Source organism: Myodes glareolus, chromosome 9, assembly GCF_982192425.1.
Source record: "Myodes glareolus chromosome 9, mMyoGla1.1, whole genome shotgun sequence".
Lineage (NCBI taxonomy): Eukaryota > Metazoa > Chordata > Mammalia > Rodentia > Cricetidae > Myodes > Myodes glareolus.
Window position 1 is genome coordinate 23,290,668 of NC_142034.1, and position 22,764 is coordinate 23,313,431.

General features: G+C 45.5%; 1 protein-coding gene across 1 annotated transcript; it reads left to right on the forward strand.

The window, feature by feature from the left end:
* The first annotated feature begins 4,573 nt into the window (after positions 1–4,573).
* Krt23 (keratin 23) lies at positions 4,574–20,871 on the forward strand. Its single transcript, XM_048450744.3, has 8 exons — positions 4,574–5,177; positions 10,912–10,994; positions 11,815–11,971; positions 14,387–14,548; positions 14,632–14,754; positions 17,753–17,973; positions 18,753–18,784; positions 20,499–20,871. Exons 1-8 carry the CDS (start codon positions 4,782–4,784, stop codon positions 20,591–20,593), a joined length of 1,269 nt encoding a protein of 422 aa, XP_048306701.3. The 5' UTR covers positions 4,574–4,781; the 3' UTR covers positions 20,594–20,871.
* The last annotated feature ends 1,893 nt before the right edge of the window (positions 20,872–22,764 follow it).

The following is a 22,764-nucleotide window of genomic DNA, read 5'->3' on the forward strand; positions in this document are numbered from 1 at the left end:
CTAAACTTCTGTCTTGTACTTTCATACGCTAAATGAATTTTTGTAATGAGCGCATAACATTTTTACACACCCAACACTAAAGCCATCGTTTCTTTTCAAACCCAATAGATTCTCCATGGAAGCTATAAGGAAATTTGCTGTGTGGCAAATGACAAATGACTGCCTGCCTCTCCTCGGGCCTTTCAAATTACACCATCATGTTTCCCCACCCTGTTCCGGCTACGCAATACAAAAAAAAATTTTGTTCAAGGTTAATTCTTATAAATCAAAACCCACACATACTGATGTAAAATGAGACAGGAGCCAGATATATGGGTTAGTAAGTCATGGTTTTTCAGACACACCTGGAATTATTGAGGATGGGATCAATTCCACGCAGATTCTTGTGAAAGAATTTTGGGGTGCAGCCTGGACTTTGTACTCACTGGAGGCAGGGTTGTTCTTTTTCTTTCTCCTTCCAGAGGCTGGCTCTACGTCAACAGAACCCAAACATAACCACAAACCTGAGTCAAAGCCAGTGATCAAAAACTTTCTGTGTCCACCAGAGCACACAATCTCTGGAGTTCACGACCGAGTACGTCACAAAACCAACATGTGGAAAGAAAGATCTCCTTTGGCTCATGGTATCAGACAGTCCAGTCCATCAGGGTGAGAAAGGTGTAATAGGAGTCATCGTGTTGGGAGCTTATGGCACAGACTCAGTGGTAGATCAAGAAGTGGAGAAGGCACGGCCAAAGTGGGAGCGAGGTTACCTCTCAAATGCTTTCTCACAGCGACAGCCCTCCACCAGCTTTTCCCCTCCACCTGAAGGCCTCCCAGCCATCCAGAGCAGTACCACCAGTTGGGAATAGTCAGACCTTGAGCCTTCCAGGGACTTTTCAAGTTCAAACAAAACCATTTCCTCTATTTTAATTGTCTCTCTGTATCTCTCTTAGTCTTTTTTCTATAACGGAATAGCTGAGAGGGTCATTTTTTAGAATTCTTGAAGCCATGAAGTTCAAGGCTGAGGGTCCATACTTGGTGAGGGTCTCTTTGCCTGTGGGGACTGCCTGCAGAATCCTGATGCAAGATGGGTTATCATGTGATGAGGGGAACCCCTACCAGAGACAGAGGCAGACTGTATTTTACAACAGATTCATTCTTAAGATAGTCTGCTAACCAACCAACCCACTAATATGTAGAGATTAATCCATCCATGAAGGCAGAGTGATCGCTATCTAACCATCTCTTAGATGGCTCGCCTGGTCCCGCCTCCCCCTACTTCACAGTACGATCAGATTCCAGTGTGTGTTTTGAAGGAGTCACTGGAAGCAAAAGCACTGCCTTGGTTCTTCTCATTGGAGACCTACGTGGTCCCAAGTTCTCCTTCTTTTTTTTTGTTTTTTGTTTTTTGAAGACAGGGTTTCTTGAATTCACAGAGATCCACCTGTCTCTGCCTTCCGAATGCTGGGATTAAAGGCGTGCACCACCACCGCCCTGCCCAAGTTCTCCTTCTAAGAACCATTGAGCTTTATTCGGTCACAATTACAGCTTTCCAGTAGTTTTATGGCCAAATAAGGAAAATTTAGGAAACATTCCTGGCTCAGTTTTTGATGCAGGGCAGAAGGAGCAGAGCTGATGTGTTTCAATGGTTTTATTTATAGTTGAAACTCAGGTACTCGGGTTCTGTGGCTTAACCCCAAAGGGATAGGAGGTAACGGCATGGGAGGGCCTGAGCTAAAATTCTTACTCTAGAAAACATCAGGACTGAGCTTTTGAAAACAACACCATTTACGAAACCCTTCAGTGTTTCAATGTTCCAACTAGGCTGTGGTACTTAGAAGGCGGAAGACCTAAGCCTGCTTTCCAGAAGGCTGCAGTCTCAGAGACATGCAGCCAGTGCGTGAGGCAGTGAAGTCAGTAGTGAGAGGGCTGGGGACTGGCGTGGCTGGCTCAGTGTTTGCCTACTGTCTAAGAAGCTCTGAGAGTGATTCCCAGCACCATCCTTATAAAAAGAATAGCAGGGCCCGTGAATATAATGCCAGCACTCAAGACATGGAAACAGGAGACTCAGAAGTACAAGTTCAAGGTTCTCCTCAGCTACATGGAAAATTTAAGGTCAGCTTTAGCTACATGAGACTCTGCTTCAAGTATGGAAAGAGTTAAGAAAGAACTTCACTAACCACAGGAAACAGCTGGATCCTGTGGGTGCTTCCAACATCCACAGAAGAGCCTGGTTCCAAGTGGCCCATTCTACAAGGAGACCTTGGATCTAGAGGAGGTCATTCCCTCCCAGCAGAGCATCACATTCCTTCCACAGAATTCAGAAAATGATGAAGGAAGGAAGTAACCCTTGAACTCACCTTTCCAAGGAAAAGTCAAAGTCATGCACTCAATTACACTGTGCCTGCATATAACTCTGAGTCACTCACCTCTATAAACACCTGCTCCTTTGACTACAAAGTATGTTACACCTGGGCATAGGACTGGGAATAGAGGTCAGTAGTAAAGCATTTGTCTACCACTGGTCCTGGGTTCCATACTCAGTACCCACACCCCCTACACACACACAATGATAAATTATAACCTTTCCCTGGAAACAATCAATTGCTGTTATAAATGTTAAGTTGGGAGCGTAGCCCCCAGGCCTGAGAGTTGTATTGGTCTGGACTTCGAATCCCAGCATGCCAGGGGTATTTAAGTGAACTCCCAAAAGACGAACACATGGTCTCTTTTCCTTCCTCCAGGTGGTTGCATTCATGGCCTCCCGGTTCCCCCTCGGGGCCACCCGACAGCAAATCCCCATTAAACCTGGATATTTTTTAATTTGGCTTGTTTTGATTTTATTGATTGGGATTTTGCATCAGCAGAGAGCTCGTGTTAGGAAAAATTCCTAACAATAAGGATTAACAAGGTCTGTGAGGCTAAGCAGGCCCACTACCATTACGGGAGAAGACCTGTACAGGACCTCTTCATGACTGACAGCAGTGCTCTGTGGTAGGGAGAATCCTGCTGTAGCTTCACTAACTCCAAGTTCATCCTCCCCACGTCCCCTTTGGGCCTCCTTTACCCTTATCTGTGCAATTAGTAGCATTGCATAGTAACACTAAAATCTCTTCTGATAACTGATACTTCATTTTTTGTTTTGTGTGTATGTGTGGCATATGGTGCATGATTGTCTGCATGGTGGGAGGTTGAACACACCAAAATACAGTGAAGGACACTGGGTGTCTCACTCTGTCGCTCCACCTGATTCCACTGAGACAGTCTCTGCTGAGCCTAAAGATGGACTGGTGGCCACCAAGCCCCAGAGATCATCCTGTCTCTCTTCCCACTCCAACAATGGTGAGGTTACAACAGCAATATCACACCTGGCTTTTCATGTAGGTTCTGGGGATTTGAACTCTGGTCCTCATGCTGGCACAGAAAGGGCCCTTAACCCACCGAACCATCTCCATAGACACTGACATTTTGGTTCTCAGTCTTCTTTAAATCAGGTCACCAATAACTAGCACACAGCCTGTGCCCCACACTATATCCTATTCATTCCCAACCTTTATCTCGGCAGAAAGATTCGTCCATCATATCAAACAATCATGGCAGCCTTCCTGTTTCCGCAGTCTGTGCTGTAGGTCACATACAAACCAATGGTCTGCGGACTCAACCAGAGAGAGAGAGAGGGAGGGAGAGAGAGAGAGGGCTGCTGAGCAATTAGCAAAGCAAAGCTGTATTCCTCCTTGGAGCCCAGGGACATTCTAGGGACAGGCTGGGTTGTTTGGTTTTGTTTGAGGTGTGCTGGGATGAAAGGCATCCTGGAAGCGGAAGGCCAGTCATTCATTAATTAATTACGACTGTAATTGAGGGTTTGTTCTGATGAGCGATTCCTTTGAAATTACTTTCCATCAAATAGCGAGAGCCACAGGGAATCAGATATTCTGTGCCCTCTCTATTTCCTCCTGCACAGGAGCAGTTTCTTCTAGGACCTGAGATTCTGGTTTGGTCTGGCTCTACCCTTATAAGTCTTTCTTACTCTGGCTGTAGAGAGTTTGCCTGGAGTGTGTGTGTGTGTGTGTGTGTGTGTGTGTGTGTGTGTGTGCGCGCGCGCGCGCGCGCGCGCGCGCGCGCATGCGCGCTCACACACACTTGATTAATGTTTAGTTTTTAAAAGGAAAGTCTGGACTCTCCATCCTTCTCTCGAAGAGGCAGCTTCTGCCTCTCTCCCCACTTTTCCGCTTCCCCCTTCTCTCTTTCTCTCTCTCCTCTTCTCCCCTGCCCCTCTCCTCTTCTCTTCTCTCTCTCTCTGTCTCTCTCCCCCTACTCCCCTTTTTCCTTCCCCTCTATAACTGCTCTAATAAATGTTCAGCTTTACTCTAAAAAAAAAAATAAAATAAAATAAAAGGAAAGTCTGTACTACACAAGATAGTCTTAACTGTGGACTTTAATCTGACCTTTTTTGGGTAGTGTACATTGGAAAAATTCCACTGCAAGATTAGAAAGACACCTGAGATGGCCTGCTACCCACCTGACGTCGTGGGCCACGCCTCCCGGTTACCACTGGGAGGGAGGAGGTAACCAGCATATTCATGTGGTTCTAAACAACAACAGCAAAGTGTATTGGCCCAGGGGCACCTCGGGATTGACCAAGAGGAAACACACGTTGCACAATGATAGGATCTTGTCGGTACAGTTGTCAGAGGAGGAAACTCCCACAGCAAAGGGCATAAAACCATCCCAGGCAGTCTGGGGCAGCTCAGTCCTGTGGTGTCAGAGAGTCTAGTCCTGCTCCATACACAGATGGAACCATGAACTCCAGCCACGGCTTTAGCCAGACCTACTCGGCCTCTGTCCATGGCCTTGGAAGCAGCTGGAGTCAGTCTGGGAGCTTCCACAGGACCCCTAGCGTCCATGGAGGCGCAGGGGGTGTCCGCATCTCCCTATCCTTCACTACGCCAGGCTGCCTGCCTCCTGGAGGATCATGGGGGTCTGAACGAGGCAGTCCCCTGCTAGGTGGGAATGGCAAGGCCACCATGCAAAACCTCAACACTCGCCTGGCCACCTACCTGGAGAAGGTACGGGCTCTGGAGGAGGCCAATTCGAAGCTGGAAAGTCGCATCCTACAATGGCATCAGGAGAGAGAACCTGGCAACAGAAAAGATTATTCCCAATATGAGGAAAACATCAGCCACCTTCAGGAGCAGGTAAGATACAGCGAGACTCTGAAGCTGACCATGGAGGATGGGGGAGGGAGAAAAACAGCTCACGTGACAGTTCCAGGGGAAAATAGCGAAAGAATTCAAGTCTCAAGTATTGCTCGTGTAAATCCTGCTGTCATACCTTAACCATGGACTTGGGGAAACTTGTTTGTAAAGTTAGTTTTCTCTCTACCAAATAATATAGAAAGTAAAGACAGCAGACATTTCAGAATTATTTTCGAGTATCTTTTAAAAAGCAAAACTGTCTGGTTTTCTGCACGCTTTGAAACATAAAAAAAAAAATGTATCTAAGCCTTAGAAATGCCAGGCAGCCGGGCACCGTGCAGTATCACTTTAGATCCAGCAACGTCAGGGAGATGATAAGGGCTGGTATGCAGGGTGCACCCTCGGTACACAAGGCACAGGAGAGAATTTGCTTTCTCACGACATCCGTTCTACTCCACCTCAGCGTCCTGGCGACTCTGTGACTCTCTAGCCACAAAAGACTGAGTTACACTGGGGTGTAGATCATGCCCCAAAAGCTGTCACACTCCGCCAGCAGGTATGCCACTGTGGCATCCGTGGCTATTTTTCTAGAAGTTGCTAGAAGATAAAGTTGCTCACGCTTCTGAGAATGGCATATTGCTGGGGGCGGGGGGGAGTGGTAAAATGAGAGCCAATTTAAAACTTGGAATAGACTACAGAGATATGCTTCAAAAGGCAGCATGCTTCTCAACCAAACATCTAAAAAAGCTAAAGTCCCACCTTCTGGGATGTCTGGATGCAAGTAGAGGGAGGCATCTCACAGTTATGCACCTCCCCTTTGTATGAACGAGTTCCAGGAAAACCCCTGTGAACTCATGATGTAGCCTACCCTGGAAAGGCCATCGCAGGCTTCCAATATTAATACCATGTTGTTTCACAACACTCAGCCATCTCTGCTTGAATGTAGGAAGGACCAATCAAGATAACATAAATCTGTCCTTGTAATGACCCCTAATTATTGAATAATCGGCCTAATAACCGAGTGCGTAATTGCGTTAACTACAGAGTGCACGGCTGTCTTTGTGAAGAAAACAAGGTGACTCAACATCCACACAGTGCTTTTCGTTTAACGAAGCTGCTTTGACTTTAGAACGGAGGGAAAGGATGATGTTTGCCAATGGTCAGCCGGAAGTGTGGATCCCAAAGAGTTACCAGGCTACACCAGACATAACAGCATGGATCCCAATAGCAGAGACAAATAGAGGGAGAAAGGAGAAGGAAGCCATTATTGGGCACTTCCTGTATGCCAAGCAGTGGGGGAGGGGTGTCAAACGTGCGTGTTGGTGAGAAGGGCTTTCTGCCATGGTGGGACTGATCTATATTACCTGACTTACTTCTCGCACCAACTGTTAGGAAATTCAAGGTCAAAAAATGTGAAATAACCCCCAAAGGCACCAGCAAAAGGCAGAGGTGGGACTCAGGTCTCTTTCAAATGATCCGGCCTCCTCTTCAGCATGGTGCCAACTCGCCAGCCTGGAACAGAGATGAAATGTGTGTATTGTTCCCAAGAATGAGGCGGCGGGTTGGCCGAACTATTCATGCCACACATAGTTCAGAACGTGTCGTTCAGTTCTCGTGACTCTGCGGAGCAAATATTTTTATCCCCAGCTTCCACACCAGGAGACTGAAACTGGATACTTCCTTTCGGCTTGCTTTTCTAAATCCCTTAGAACAGAAATGAGAGGGGGAAATGGGTGGAGTCAGCTATGAGGATGGGCACCCAGCCCACTCTCTGCCAGGCCAGAAGTCTGGATTCGGAAGTCAAACAGGTCAAGGTTCAAGCTTTCCTAGACCATACTTTGGATGTTTCACTTTCTCTGGTTTGGAAGAGTGTCACTCTTGAAGGTTGAGGTTGTCTGTCATTCCTAACTTCCTCTATTTGCAACTGAGGTCCTAAAAGGTGTCTCAGTCCCCTGGGGCTTGCTCTCCCTGGGTCCTGTTGAAATATTCAGAGTAAATACAACATTTCCCCCTCGTTTTGTAATGTTAAGTGCTACTCCAAAAGTCTGGGAGAGATGCAGTTCAAAGGGGATTCCAAACTTTTCAAAACAAGAATTGAACATAGCCGTAGGAATATCATTCATAAAACTCCCTGGTGATTCTCAGCATGTGACATTTGGAAGCATGGTCAAATTGTCTACTTGCCTCTACTGAGTAAGAGATTACATACCTTGGGGCAATGATACTATACTAACACACTAGCTAGATTTTTTTTCAAAGAATGAACTCAGGGCCTTGGGGAGAATTGAGACGATTATTACAACATACAGTTTAAAAATCTATGCCTCATATACTATTTCTCAATCCATCCCCATCCATTTATGACTATGAAGGAAGTCTCAGAAACAATAGCTGTATTATAATACCACATTAAGTAAACCCAAACAGTGAGAAGTTTCAAATATGAGATGTGGGTGCTGGAGAGAGGGTTTCGTGGTTAAGAGGATTTACAGTTCTTGCAGAAAACCTAAGTTTAGTTCCCAGACCTCACAAGATGGCTCACAACCACCTGTAACCCCAGTTCCAGGGGATCCAATGGCCTCTCTGTTCTCTTTAGGCTTCTGTGTGCACACATATATACACTCAGCCATATACACATAAATACACAAAGATAGAAAGATAGAAAGATAGATAGATAGATAGATAGATAGATAGATAGATAGATAGATAGATAGATAGATAGAGATAGGAGAGAGAAAATTGGTTCCATGTATCCCAGACTGGCCTTGAACTCACTATGTACCTAAGGATGATCTTGAACTCCTGATCCTCCTGCCTTCAACTCTCCTGTACTGGGATTTTAAGAATGTACCATCATGTTTCCTTTATGCAGTGCTGGGTACTGAACCCATGCTAGGCAAGCACTCTGCAAACTGAGCTACATCATCCACCCTACATGTGCTTTATGCCAAGTACACTCCAAGGCCTCACTCACATGGACCACAAGAATGCTGACTGGGGAGGAATTACATACCTGATGCTGGTTTCTCGATGGATAAGTGATCACTTAGACCCGGAAAAGTCAAAAAAGTCAAAAAGTCAAATAAATGAGTTTTTACGCCTCTGATTTTGATGTGTGCACTGTGGGGCTGCTAATAAGAGGAATGTCAACCAGCCCAGTAGTGTGGATGACTACAGTCACTCAGTGCACGAGGAAGAAGGTGCTCAGAGTGCTGAGCTTTGGGGATGGAGCTACTTTTACTTTTCATGAGTAAATAATACCAGGAATAAGAAGCCTAGAAGGGAGAATTCTGATAAAAATGCCATAAAGCATAAAGCAGCACTGTGGGCAATCAGCCAGGATGGACCTGTAGTTTTCACTTTCAGGGCAAAATTTACTGAACCTTCCAGAGTCCCTGTAGTATGACAAGTATGTGTGCCATATTATCTCATTTACTATCTCCTAACCCTCACAGTGCATGGGTGAGTGGCCATTATTACTGTTCTCACCATTTTATGGATACAGAAACTGAGACTCTGATTGCTCAGCCAGCTAATGAGTAGGACAGGACCCCAGGCCTGCTCTCGGAGCGCCAAGCCCAGCGTTCCCCCGACTTGTGGAGGCTGCATTGTGCATTCACAGGACCAAATTCCAAGTCCTTGGTGAAGCTTTAAATAGGACCGGAGTTTTAAAAGGCACCTTTGTATTAAGGAAGAGCTTTGCCCTAAGAAAAATTCTCTCTAAATAAAAGGATTAGCTGTACAAATACAATGGGAATGTCACAGGGCTCTGTGACTCCAGCTGCTTCGCAAAAGCTTAAAGCAAGGATCTCCTGCTTATAATTAATACAGACCCCTTATTGAACAAATGATGGGACTGAAGCACAGGATAGGATATGGCCTGATGGAGCAGGAAGTCAGGCCAAAGAAATGCTACGGTTTCTACTCTGTCACAACACCTCGTACAAAAGATAGAAACTTTCAGATAATGAGAAATTGACCCCGTTTCCCCACATCAAATGTGGGTCCTTTCTCCATTCATAATGTCCTGTATACCCAATTGCTCAGACAAACAGCTCCAATGGGTAGGTTTTTTTTAATGTAAATAAAACTTATGGGACTATCTAGTGACCAGATTTAGCTAGAGGTTTTAATACTGTAGAGACTTCTTAAGTAGCAGCATTCGATGGTAGGGAATTCACTCAGTCCTTGTTTTCACAGCTTCCATAGAGGCAATTGCATCACAAATGTATTACAAATACATACATCTTCCTGAAGTTTACATATGTGGATCTAGTCACTTTGGGCAAAATAATAATGATTGTTTTATGTGACGACTATCTGAAGTACACTTCAGATTAGCTATCATGGAGGAAGGAAGACTATGTCAAGTGGAAGAATCACTCATCAAAGCTAACACCTGTACTTTAGGAAATCTTCCCCTATAGTCACAACCAGAAAAATCTCAGAAGCTGGGGGATGGCTCAGTGGGTGAGGTCAGCTGCTGTGCAAGCGTGAAGACCTGGGTTTGGATTCTCAACCTTCATGCCAAAAGCCAGTAATAACTATGCATACCTGAAGCCCCAGTACTAGTCGGGAGAAGTGAGAGACAGGAGGGTTGCTGGGGGTGCTGGTCACCACCCGAACTCCAGTAAGAAACCCTGGCTCAAGGGAATAAGGAAAACAGTGACAGAGTGGGACACTTGAGGTCCTCCTCTGTTCTTCTGAAGCCCATGCACAGGCATGTGCATGCAAACACACACACACACACACACACACACCACTTTCTTTTGAAGTAAAAGGTCTCATAACCCAAACTCTAACATTTTCAGATTGTAAGCAAAGCACTAAGTCATGTTCACATCACTAGACAACTGGAAGGCATTACCAAGAGGCGCGACCCTACCTTACCCCACTTCACTCCTCCAGTGGTCACAACAACCCCAGCCTGTCAAAGTGCTACATAAACTTGTACTGTTCTCTGTCTTGGCAAGAGAAGCTTCTTACCGCAGTGGATAGCAGCTTGCAGAGACTCCTAACTGTTCACATTGCTGAGAACAAACAACTGTGGGAGCCCAGATAGAGACAGGGCATCTCTCTCTGTCTGCCCTGCTCCCTGAGGCCCAGGGAACTGAAGGAGAGGGCAGAGAGAATGCGAAAGGCAGAGGATGGGGAGGAGAGATGTGAAACGTTCCACGTTTGAGAAGCATGGCCACCGCTTCAGCACACAGGATCGCACAGCAGCCGTGGTACCTTCCCGAGACCTGCACAAGACCAAGCCAGTTAAAACTTCCAGCACAGGTGAAACAGGGGATCATGAGGCCCCACCCCTAGCTGAGGAGCTACTGGCAGTCAGAGACTACTTGAAGAGAGAGAGTTATTTTTCTTTGGGGGAGGGATTGGATAGCACTAATTGGGCTTAGTGGGTTAAATAATAACAGTAATAGCAATAACAAAAGAGAAAAGAAGGGAAGAAAGAGGAGCGCATAAAAAGACACCCAAACCAACAGCAGACATGTTCTTTCTGGGTTTTTCACTTGGCACATGTGACCTGATTCTCACCATTCTGCTAAATAAATAGATAAATAAATAAATAAATAAATAAATAAATAAATAAATAAATAGAATGTGTCAAGAAGGAAGAGGTTGCTGTCTGTGCTGCGAGCTCCTGGCAGAGGAAACTGGAGCTTAGACACGCAGCTGTCATGGGTGGATCTGCTCCGCTGGACTAATTCTTACTCTACCTATTTTACAGATAGTGGAAAGTAAGATGACCAATGCCCAGATTGTTGTGCTCATTGACAATGCCAGGATGGCAGTGGATGACTTCAACACCAAGTAAGTCCCTTCTTCACAGAGTTCCACAAAAGGGAAGCTCGGCCTGCTGCAACCGGCTGCCAAAATCTTACTGGATTATACTTAAAAGGGCACAGAGAGAGTCATGTGCAATTTACATAAGTCAGATATAAAGTCACATGAAAGTATGTGAAGATTCAAATATGAATTAAGAATCAGGCTCTATTAAAAACTTTTCATTTTAGGGATGGTAATTTTGTTGTACTAATATAGAAAACAAGTATCTTTTTTATTAGATACACTCTGCTGCAGTTAGGGTTCAAATACCATAATGTCCATAATTCGCTTTGAACATTTTCAGCCATGAGCCATGTATATTGGTGCATGCTTGCAGTCTCAGCTCTTGGAAGGCAGAGGCAGCAGGGTGGTGCGTTTGAGAGCAACCTGGGATATATATTGAGTTCAAGAGCATCCTGAGCTACATAGCAAGACTTTATCTCAAAAATAAACAAACTACCAGCTACCACGAAAAAAAATTCAGTAATGAATCTAGATGAAGCAAATACACAGGATACTGGTGGGTAACAAAGCTAGGTGGCAGGTCCAGCTCTGTGCGTGTTCTCTTCTGTGCTGCATTTAAAAGGAGGCACTGAGTCACCAACACAGACAAGCACAGCATGGAACAAGTGTTCTATACCCCTGTATATGTCCTGTTTCAGTGTGTCAATGGCTGGTGATGCCCTGCGTGCCTTTTACTCCCACCTGGAAAGTAAGAAAGGCCCCTCTCACCCTAGGTGGACTCCGGCCAAGCCCACGGCCTTCCAACAGCAGCTGTGTTCTAACCCCACCTCTCTCACCAAAGGTTTGAAAATGAACACTCCTTCAAGAAAGAGTTGGAAATTGAAGTCGAGAGCCTCCGAAAGACCTTGGATGATCTGACCATTGTCACGACAGACCTGGAACAGGAAGTGGAGGGAATGAGAAAGGAACTCATCCTCATGAAGAAGCACCATGAGCAGGTGGGACTGCCCTGGGCGCCTGGGAACCAGCACTGCCCCTACCTTCACCATCCAGGGTGACCCCATCGTAGCAGAAGAGGCCACCACCTGAGTGCCAGTTCCGGTGTCCCTCATACAGAACCATAGAAACACCGAGCATTTTCTAATTTCACGGTTATCTTCTTAGATGTTAAATGTAACCTAGTACGGTGATAATGAACAGGAACTGGCACCAACAATAATAATAGTAGTAATTTGTTAACACACACAGGATTCCCTGACTCATTAGTATAATACTGTAAGAATCGGGACTGGGAAGATGCCTCAGTGGGTGTACTGTTTGCTATTTAATCATAAAGATCACAGTTTGGATTCCCAAAGCCCCCTAGGCAGATGTGGTGCTTTCTGTAATCCCGGAACTGGAGGGCCAGAGATTAGATCCACAGGAAAACCTGACTGGCTAACACTAACCAAATGAATGAGCTCTGGGTTCAGCGAGAGACCCTGACTCAATAAAATAAAAAAGTGGATAAGAGGGAAGGAAGACTGATGACATCAGTGTTGAGGGGACATAAGTATGAACACGAATGTGCACGTATACATGCAAACATGCTTACACACGTGTGCACAGGATACACATAAAGATGCAAACATATAATAATTAAGTGGGACTGGGAAGAAAGCTCACTCAGTACAGTGCTTGCTGCAGAAACTAAGGACGTAAATTCAAACCCCCAGCACACACATAACAAAACCCTGGGGTGGTGGCATGTGCCTGTCACCCCAGCACTAGAAGAAACAGAGACGGGGATGCCTGGAGTTGACTGATCAACCTGTATTGCCAGAATTCCGAGTTTTATGTTCAGTGAGTGACCCAAAAATAAGGTGGAGGGCAACCTCTGGCCTCTACATGCATTACACATGTGTTTACACACATGTTTGAACACATACATTGAAAGAAACAGAGGCAAAGAGAGAGGAAATGTGAGACTGAGCTTCCCTCATTAGCCTAATGTGAAGAAATCAAGGTTAATGGTAGGAAGAGGATGCTAAAATGCAAAACTCAAGAATCCTCAGCTACAGAAACATGTAACTGACTTGCAAAAATACCCGTCATTCATATTAAGCCCCTGAGACTAATAAAAGGGCATATAAACATGTTGGGCAAACCCAGTTGCTTCTAAACATCAGAGCTGGGTTTCTGAATAGCTGTCTAAATGGTGATCACCAGTCACACCTTTCTTGTGGCCATTTGGTTTCCGTGAAGCATAAGGAACGGCATTTTTAAAATCTCTCTAACGTCCGACGTTTGGTTCCTGAACTAACTGCTTTCCCAAAGTTTTGGCGTAGACCTGAAAATGTTGGCCACTTAAATACATAGACACTTTAGCAAAGAATATTTGCTATAAGGAGTCTATTTGCTTCAGACATGTAATTGTTTTGTTTCTGGAATATTCTCAACCAATGTATTAAGTCAAAGAAATCATCTGACTATGTGTTCTTATAGCCGGCCTGGGCTTTGAATGCTCTGTCTCCACTGATGGGACTTTGGGAGGTGGAATATATCTGGAGGAAGTAGAATACAAGGGGTGGGAAGTAGAATACAAGGTATTTTGTCCCTGCACAGCAGGTGAGCTCTCTCTCTCTCTCTCTCTCTCTCTCTCTCTCTCTCTCTCTCTCTCTCTCCTCTCTATCTTTCCCTCTCTCTCTGTTTATTTTATCTCTCTCACTCTTTCCCAACCCCTTCTCCCTCTCCTCCTCTCTCCTTTTCCCTCCCCTTTCTCCCTCTATTTCTCCTCTCTTTCTGTTTCTCTGTTTTGCTCCTCTCTGTCCTTCAGGAGGTGAGGAAGCCCCTATACAATTTCCCAGGTGGTTTCTGAGTGTGCTATTTCTCATTCCTATGACTTTGACGGGAACACCATAAGGGTAGGGAAACAGTTTTGCTCGGTTTCAGAGGTTCAATCCATGGCTATTTGGCCCGTGCACTTGGGCAGTGTGTCACAGCAGCAAGAGATAGGACAAAGGAGTTTCTTCACTTCATAGCTAACAAGAAATAGACAGACAGGATGGGGCCAGGGATAAGATATCTCCAAGGACCCACCCACAGGGACCCACCAGCAAAGCTCCAACTCCTGAAGCTTCCCAAACCAACCAAGAAAATGCTATTGGCTGAGAATTAAGCCCTCAGCACATGACCCTTTGCAGGGGAGACACTTTATCCCCAAACCATAGTACATGTGTTATGTTAGTCTTTATTTTATAAAGTTTTAGAGAATATGCATACAATGGTTAATCAATTCGTAATAACTACGAAGCTGCCACACTAGGGAGAGTGGTGCCATATAAACAGAACAATGTTCCAGCGCCAATCAACACAACCATCCAGCCTTCTGATGGCCACGGCCCACTTCACTGTCTTTCTCTGTTACTAAACAGGAAATGGAGGAGAACCATCTGCCAAGTGACTTCAAGGTCAACGTGAAGGTGGACACCACTCCAGGGGAAGATCTCATTAAGGTCTTGGAAGATATGAGGCAGGAATATGAGCTAATAATAAAGAAGAAACATCAAGAGCTGGACACCTGGTTTAGAGAGCAGGTAAAGGAAAGTGACCTGACCTTCCAACTCTTCCATTGTCACATGTCACCACGCCAACGCATCTGCTAATGCTTGGTTCACAGACAGCAGCCATGTCTCAGGAGGCGGCCAGCCTGGCACCCGTACAGGGCAACCAAAGTGACATCCATGAGCTGAGGCGAACATTCCAGGCCCTAGAGATTGACCTGCGGGCACAGCACAGCAGGGTGAGTTGAGTCCCAGGTCCCCAGTCTCCTTGGGACCTTCTCTCATTCTCCCCTTTCCATCCCAGTTGTTCATGATGAGAAATGTGTGCCCAGTGTAGAAACACAGCTAGACTCTGGGTGAGCGGCTCCTTATGTCCGATATTGTTGATCGTCACATTGACCTTTCCCGGGTGGGTCTTAGCCCTTTCGTTCTAAAGATAAGGAAACCAAACTCCAGACAGTTAATGAACCTGGCAAAGGTCACACAACTAGTGAGTTGCTGGGGTGAAGCGGTGTGATTTCAGGGATGGTGGATGCTGGACACCCCTCCCCCCCCATATTGTCTACCAGTCCACTTATAACCAGTGTGTTCCCCCAAACTCCAATAGAAAGGCATTCTGGTATTAGCGTGATAGGTGGCAAATTTAGCCCTCGCTGACTCCAGTGGAATGCTCTGTTCATTATACATGTGACATATCACCCACTCTTCTCCATATGTTCTTGAGTCTAATCCATGTCTGTCTTCATCCTGGTTTGGTAAGATGCTGTGCACGCATGTTGCTCCCGGAGCTTGTTGTGTGCAATCCATCATGCAATTCCCTTCATATATGCTAAACCTTCTGCTCACTCATCAATGCAGCTCCTAAGCACTGCTCTTCCATGTAGTTTGAGAGAGCGTAATTAGTTCACTTGTGTTGTGAGAACATATGGCGAATCACCTTGCTTTATGAATTATTGGTGATGATCAGACATTAAAAGGTGCACTGTTATCTAGGCATGGGGATGCATGTCCAAAGTCCCGGCACTTGGGAGGTTGCAGAAGAAAGATCACTCATTACACACCATCCCAGGCTGTGTAGTGAGGACTCTGTCTAACAAGACTATGCGTTGTCATGGTGGTGATGATGGCCACTGAAATGACCACAGTGTGAAGCTGTGCAGTGTTCAATGTACTTCAACTGCTCTATTTCACGACAGTCCTAGGGGTCAATAAGGCTCTGATACCTGTGCGCATGTGTTCCCCTATCTAGCACTATGCTTAGCACTGAGAATTTAGTAATGAAATAGTGAACATGGCAAACCACAATTGTGCAAATCATTGAAATGCATGTGTGTCCAGTGGGAAAGACTGCATGGGTGAAAGAAGGCATGGCAGAGGGGAGAGCGGCCATTGTAAACACAGTGAGCACAAGGCAGCTGAGAAAAGGTCTCAGAGAGACAAGGAGGTGGTTTGATGTGGCCGTGGGGTGGAGAGGAGAGGGGAACCCCAAGTAGAGGGAACAGCAAATGCAAAAGCCAGAAGGAACAAATGTGTCCTGTGCAGCATCTGGGAAGAAAGAAAACGAAGGAGAGAAGGGGAGAGGAGAGAAGGGCATGGAGGGAGGAAGAAGAGGGAAGGGGTGATGGGGTTAGGTCACAGTGGATTCAGTGTCGGGTTCTGTGGGCTGTCTGGGAGGGGAGATTTGGAGCAACCTGTATAGCCCACTCTTTGGGGAACTCTGCTGTCTGTGAAGGGAGACAGAGAAACTGGATGGTGTCTGAGGGTGGGTAGAGATTTAAGACAGAAATCAAGGCAGGAATACAGTAGAAAGGATACTGATGGTGAAGGCAGGAGGCAGTGAGGGAGATGCAACAGCTCGTGTCATTGGAGGCACTGGGTACCTGAACACGGATTGAATCCATACAGGAAATAAGGGTGGGAGTTTGTTGGAGTTCTCTCCAGATTGCTTCTATTCCTCAGTGAGGCAAAAGGCTGAGAGGAGGCTTGGGAAGATGAGGCTTGAGGACAAAAGAGAGGGAGTGAAATGGGTCTCTGGGGGAATGAGAGCAGAGGAATGTGCTGTGGCAGGCAGGCAGCGGTTAGTAAGAACTAAGAAAACTAAGTTCCCAGAAAACTAAGCCGCCATTCAAGTGTAAATAGGTAATACAATTAGGATTCTTCTCCTTCAACTTAAAGTAATACGGTACGGAAAAGAAGGTGGTAAATCCAGACAACGTGAAAACTTGATCTCTACCCTAGCCGAGAGGCTTCATTCTGAAGTTTCAGATCTTCCTCAAAAATGGCTGCCTGTCAGTGCTGTTCAGAAATTATCACTGAAAACCAAGACTAGATTCGCTGAACAACTGGACACTCAGTTATCATATGAATTTAAGAGCAGCATCTAAGACATTTTTAAGTATACAGGAATGTTCAGTGTTCGAGGGGGATAATGGTTGTGGGCATATTTATCCCAAAAAGTGATCATTGCTCATCTTTAGTCCAAATGCAACTCTGCACTTCCTACTTCACATGGCATCTCTGTATCAGATTGCTCTCTGAGGATGCAGTCTCCCTTCTAGAGTTTTTCATCCAACCAGAGATAAAAAAAAAAAAAAAGAAAGAAAGAAAGAAAGAAAGAAAGAAGGAAGGAAGGAAGGAAGAAAGGAAGGACGGACGGACGAACGAACGAACATGGGGGCTGACTGAAAAGCCATTGACAATGGCACTGGGTCTTGTTTCATCTGCATGGACTGGCTTTTTGGGATCCTGGCCTATTTGGATGCTCACCTTCCTGGACCTCGAGGGAGCGGGGAGGAACTTGGATTTCCCACAGGGCAGGAAACCCTGACTGCTCTTGAGAATGGTGAGGGAGGAGGAGAGGGAGTGGGGGGAGCGGGAGGATATTGGGAGGAGGGGAGGAAGTGGAAATTCTTTAAATAAATAAATAAGGGGGAAAAAAAGGAAAGATAGATTAGGAATGGTTCAGAGGCAGGCAGCTGTGTTTGATCCCCAGTGGGTCAAGTAAACCAGCAGTGCTAGGAGAAGGCAGTGGAGTTGTCAGGAGCTCCCAGACACGATGGCTTTATGCCCCAAACACAGCATCAGACAAGCCAGCACCGACCCCAGGTCCCAACTCTGTAAGTCAGTCTGTTTCTCAGGCCACCTAGCAGAGTGGTCGGGAGAAGTTAACACTGAACAAGCCCATGTTGCCAGGGGCCCCAGTGTACTAGTGAATGGGCCTTTCCTTGCCTCTTTCAGAAATCTGCTTTGGAAAACATGCTGACAGAGACGCAGACTCGGTACTCCTGCCGCCTCCAGGACATGCAGCAGATCATCTCCCACTATGAGGAGGAGCTGATGCAGCTACGCCAAGACCTGGAGCGTCAGAACAATGAGCACAAAGTTCTGCTGGGCATCAAAAGCCACCTAGAGAAGGAAATCGCCACCTACCGCCAGCTCCTGGAGGGAGATATTGAAGGGTGAGGCAGTTGTGGCTGGAACATGCTGGACATGATGCTCCTGGGCATGGGAATGCATTCTCTCCGGGGTCTAGGCCACAGTGGCTCTAAAGAGAAAGGCTAATTTTTTCCTGGAATATTCCTCAATCATGTCTCTCATCAAGTATGAGCTAAAAGGCTGGTTCTCCCTGCACTCCGAACAGTTAAAAAAGTATTGACTCTAAGCAGGGATGACAGAAGGGCAAAAAGATTTGACTACTGTGTTTCTCCAATAGAGGGCATACAATCTGAGTTCAGAAATAAAACACAAAAGTCAGAGGAAATATTTTAGACTAACAGCATAGAAAGATTCCTAAGACAGTCAAGATTTTCAGACTAATACTTCTGACCATCCAAGGGAATGCTAGCCATGAAGAGGTCCACACAAGCCCTATGGCCCAACAAATGGTTGGAAGTGTTTTTGTCCAAGTATGTAAATAAAATGTGACTGGGTCAAACTATGAGCAGTCTGAGTATCTCATGGGTCCAGACTTGAGACCCTGACTCTGGAGAGGATGTTGGTAAAGGCAAAGTCCGCAGGGCCCATAGAAAAACTTGGAAGAATTCCCTGACTCCACAACATCTAGGAGGTGGTCCCCTCCTCCGAAGGATTCAGCTAGCCTCCACAAATTTATAATCTTGCCTCTGCCAGGCTCAACTACCCTCCCTAAAGAGCTGAAAAGTAACGTGCAAGCAAAGGAGCAAAGAAAGGGCTGACGGTTGCTAAGGTAACTCTCCATCTTTCTCTCTTGCCTCCATAGGACAATGGATGGACCAGAGTCGGGAACGAAAGGTAAAAGAGCCCCTGTTTCACTGTCCAACACTGCCTACTGTTTAGTTAATCATCCCGCATTCGCCAGAATCCTCACTCGGCTCCCAAATGTCCTGAGCTCAATTTTTATTTTCCTCCCAGATGACCAGAAAGAAATCTTCAACTAAGTTAACAAGCTAGGTGCCACAGAGAAAAGTGAACCCTGGCTATGTTATCAGTAGAACAGTAACTGAGTAGCTCTTATTCAAAGAACTTAGAAATAAATGAATTAGGGGTTTGAATGGGTTTTTTACTATGTATTTTAATGTGCGTGATGAGATATCTTGAGGATGGAACCTGACACTAAACATGAAGTTATGTTTCATGCATATGTGCCTGCCTATAAACAGACCACATTATAATATATATATAACAATATATGAAATGACTTTTGTATGAAGTAAAGTCTTGAAGTGTATAATGTCTTCCTCATAGCGTCATGTCAGTGCTCCAAAATCTTGAGAATTTGGAGCATTTGGGACTTGGAGAATTTGAATAAGGGAGGTTCAGCTTGTATATGCAAGCTCTTTGCATGAGAACACAGACTCAAGAGATGGTTGAGAGCATTCTGTCTCCTTGAATAATGAAGTCTGTCCATTAGACGCCTAGGAAGTTGCATCACATCAGTTCCCAAACTTGACTCTGTTGAAAAGCAGGGCTACCCGTGAGATTTGAGTAGAAAAGCATGACTGATGTGGTGTGAAGCCCAATGGGGTGAGAAACGAGAGACAATGTTTCCTTCTCTAGAGTAGACACACTATCTCGCAGTGTACTAAAGACAGAGCAAACACTTCTGCAAGGAAGAAAGGGAACAGGAAAGAGAAAAAAACAACCAAAGTTTTTACTTTGCCCAACTCAATATTCTCACATTTTTGACCCTGGAATCGTATTTTCTGAGATTACCTTGAATAAACAATAGAAAAGTTTGGGACACTGGCGTGCAGGTTATGCATCGCTTTCTGATTCAGTTTTTAATGAAATTATTCTAAGGCATTGGAGATTCAGAGAATCTGGGTTGAGCTAACCATTCCAGAGCAGCTGGCCTAACTGCCCTGATTCTGAAAAATTAGACAGATGGTACAAAACTCTCCTTAGCTATACCCGGGGGTGGGTAGCCCAGTACTTGATCAACTATGTATTGTGCAAGGGACTTGATTTTTCATTTAATTTTTGCATTTCCCCTTATACCTGTATTAATAGTTCCTATTCTTCTCTATGGCCTAGAACCAGTTTATTAGTGTTTCAGCAAAGCGCTTATTCAAATAAGGGTTGATGTCTTTGAAACAGGGAAGTGTTCTGGTTTCTCATCACCCATGCCATGCTTCTAGAACTTAAAGCAAGATGTTCCTGCATGGCAGGTAGTAAGCTGTAAACTCACTGTCTGTGGTGAAGAGCTGCAGAGTCCTCATGAGTGGAAAGCACTTCTCAAGAGCTCCTGGCCAGAGGCCAGTTTCTGCCCCAGGCTTCAGATCTCCAGAAACTGGCAATGCGCAGAGGCCTTTGCTTTCTGGAGGAAGTGGGGATTTCCTCCATGCTAGGATCCTTTCTCCCAGCAGCAGAGCCCACCATATAGCCCGGTGAGCATTTTGCAAGACACGGGAATCTGGCAGTTGCTGGGGGCATGGAATTGAAGATGAACAGAGTTCACATGGTGGGGGAAGCCTGGCAGTGACCTATTCGATCCTCTCTCCCTCAGGGTCTGTAACTTCAACGATCAAGGCCATCACCCAAGAAAGTGTCAACGGAAGAATAGTTCTTTCTCAAGTGAATGAGATCCAAAAGCATGTGTGAGGCCAGCAAGTCTCTGGCCATTGTAAAAGCCATGTTCCCCAATGGAAAAGCCTTGCCTAGACGCTAATGGGTGAGTCTCACTGGGAATCCTTGGAGTTTTCGGATTCAGAAACTTTTCTCCATAGTGGTCTCACCTGACTTCCCATAATGCTCTTAACATATTGCTGGAATATTTGAGTCAAAGAAGAAGTTTATAAATCAAGGCTCGACTCTCCTGCTCCCCCAGGGACCCATCAATGTGCATCCAGTTTGTAACCAATAAACCTCCATACAGGTTGCATCCTGTCTTTTCTTACGTCACCGGACAAGGCAGGACCTCAGTCTTTCTACTGAGATGCTTGTGGAGCACTTCCATGGAAGGTCCAAAGGGATCTTCAAATCTCAGACGTGTCCCCCAGTAGCTGAGCACTTGTGCGAATGGTCACCCTGAGACTGTGCAACCCAGGGGTGAGGTGTGGCTCTTAAGGCCCTCTAGACGCTGCTAGCAGAAAAGGGAGTGGGGTATGTAGAGGAAGGAATCTCTGAAAGCTCTCCTGAGGTGTCCAAATGCTTGTAAGAAAGGAGCTGAGTGTGAAAATTAAAGCTAAAATTAAGAAAGGAAATGAGATTTGAGGGGCTAAATGTCATTACACAGGAACACTAAGACCCAAATTGCAAATGTAAGGATCCAGAGACTTCTGGGGTATCTATGACTGGTGGATAAGCTACTGGTGTGATGACCCCATGCCCTTGAGAAAAGGCCATATTATCAGGTTCTAGGAGAGTGAGAGTAAGTCGTTGTTCTGTGTCTGGATCAGAGGGGCTCTGCTGGGGGAAAGAGCTAGAAGAAGTTCACCTGTCTGTCTTAGACGTCATCACAAGGTGGGAACATGGAATGATGAGCTATCAGCAACTTATGAGATGACAGGCACAAAATGGGCAAAGACATCCATTTTACAGACAAATAACCTGATGCTCAGAGAGGTGACAGTGTTGAGTCAAAGGCTCGCTAGGCCGGTACTGCTGGAGAGAGGTCTGTGTCTCGTGGTCCCTCCAGCAGTAACTCATGAAGCTGAAAGCAGATGCGGTTGGGTGCCTCTGTCATCTGCCCCGTTTGCAGCATCTCATTTTCATTAGTTTTCCTACTCTCTTTTTTAAATGTTTTGGCTGTTAAATCCGCATGTATCTGTGCATCACGTGTGTACAGTGACTGAGGAGACAAGAGGGTGTCAGATCTCCAAGAGCTGGAGTTACAGACGTGGTGTGAGGCACCATGTGAGTGCTGGGAATGGACCCAGTTCCCCTGGAAAAGCAGTCAGGGATCTTAGCCACTGTGCCATCTCTCCAGCCCTTACTAGCCTCTTTCAAAGGATTACAGCTGATGATTTCCAAACTGATAATCTGTTAAACCTGGTTTTGTTTTCCCTTTAATGCAACAATTAGTGTTTCTGACCTTTAATAACCCAAGAATGAAAAAAAAAATCTAATAATCTAGATGGAAAGCAAACAGAATAAGAAAAATAGGCTAGCTGTATCACTGGGAATTAAAAAAAAATACTGATTCAATTAAATTCCGTGAATCCAGGTGCAAAATTTTAAGTTTGTCTTTATGATTTGACTGTTTTAGAGAGGCTGAATGATAGCAAACACACAAGTCTCTCCAATGACGCCTCTGTGTTCTGTATTAATCCACAGTGACGTGTGTAGAAAGAAGTTTCCTGGCCCTACTGCCTGCTCCCAAACAAACAGCAGTTGCTTCCCCAAAAAAAATGACTCGGAGACTTAACATAAATTTAAATGCTCAGCTAACAGCGCAGGCTTGCTACTAACTAGCTCTTACAACTAACTTAACCCATTTCTGTCAACCTATGTGCTACCCAAGGCTCATGTCTTTTACCTCTATCTCATTTTGTGTATCCGACTTGCCTCGTGTCTGGCTGGCAATTCCTCTGACTCCGCCCTTCCTCGCCCCATCAGTCTCGGTTTGACTTTCCCGCCTAACTTTATCCTGTTCAGCTATTGGCCAGCTTGTGTATTAAACCAATCATATGGACACGCATTCACACAGTGTACAGAAGGGTAATTCCACAGCAGATGGGATTTTGAGCGAATCCACGTTAGAGACGATTGGTTAACTTTTACCATTTTGTTCTACTCAAAGAATCTATGTTAACAGGGCACAGATCTCCAAG

Coding starts and splice junctions, on each gene's coding strand:
- Krt23 (XM_048450744.3), top strand. CDS start 4,782: ATGAACTCCAGCCACGGCTTTAGCCAGACCTACTCGGCCTCTGTCCAT. Junction 17,974..18,752: donor CTGGAGGGAGATATTGAAGG/GTGAGGCAGTTG, acceptor TTGCCTCCATAG/GACAATGGATGGACCAGAGT. Junction 18,785..20,498: donor ACCAGAGTCGGGAACGAAAG/GTAAAAGAGCCC, acceptor TCTCTCCCTCAG/GGTCTGTAACTTCAACGATC.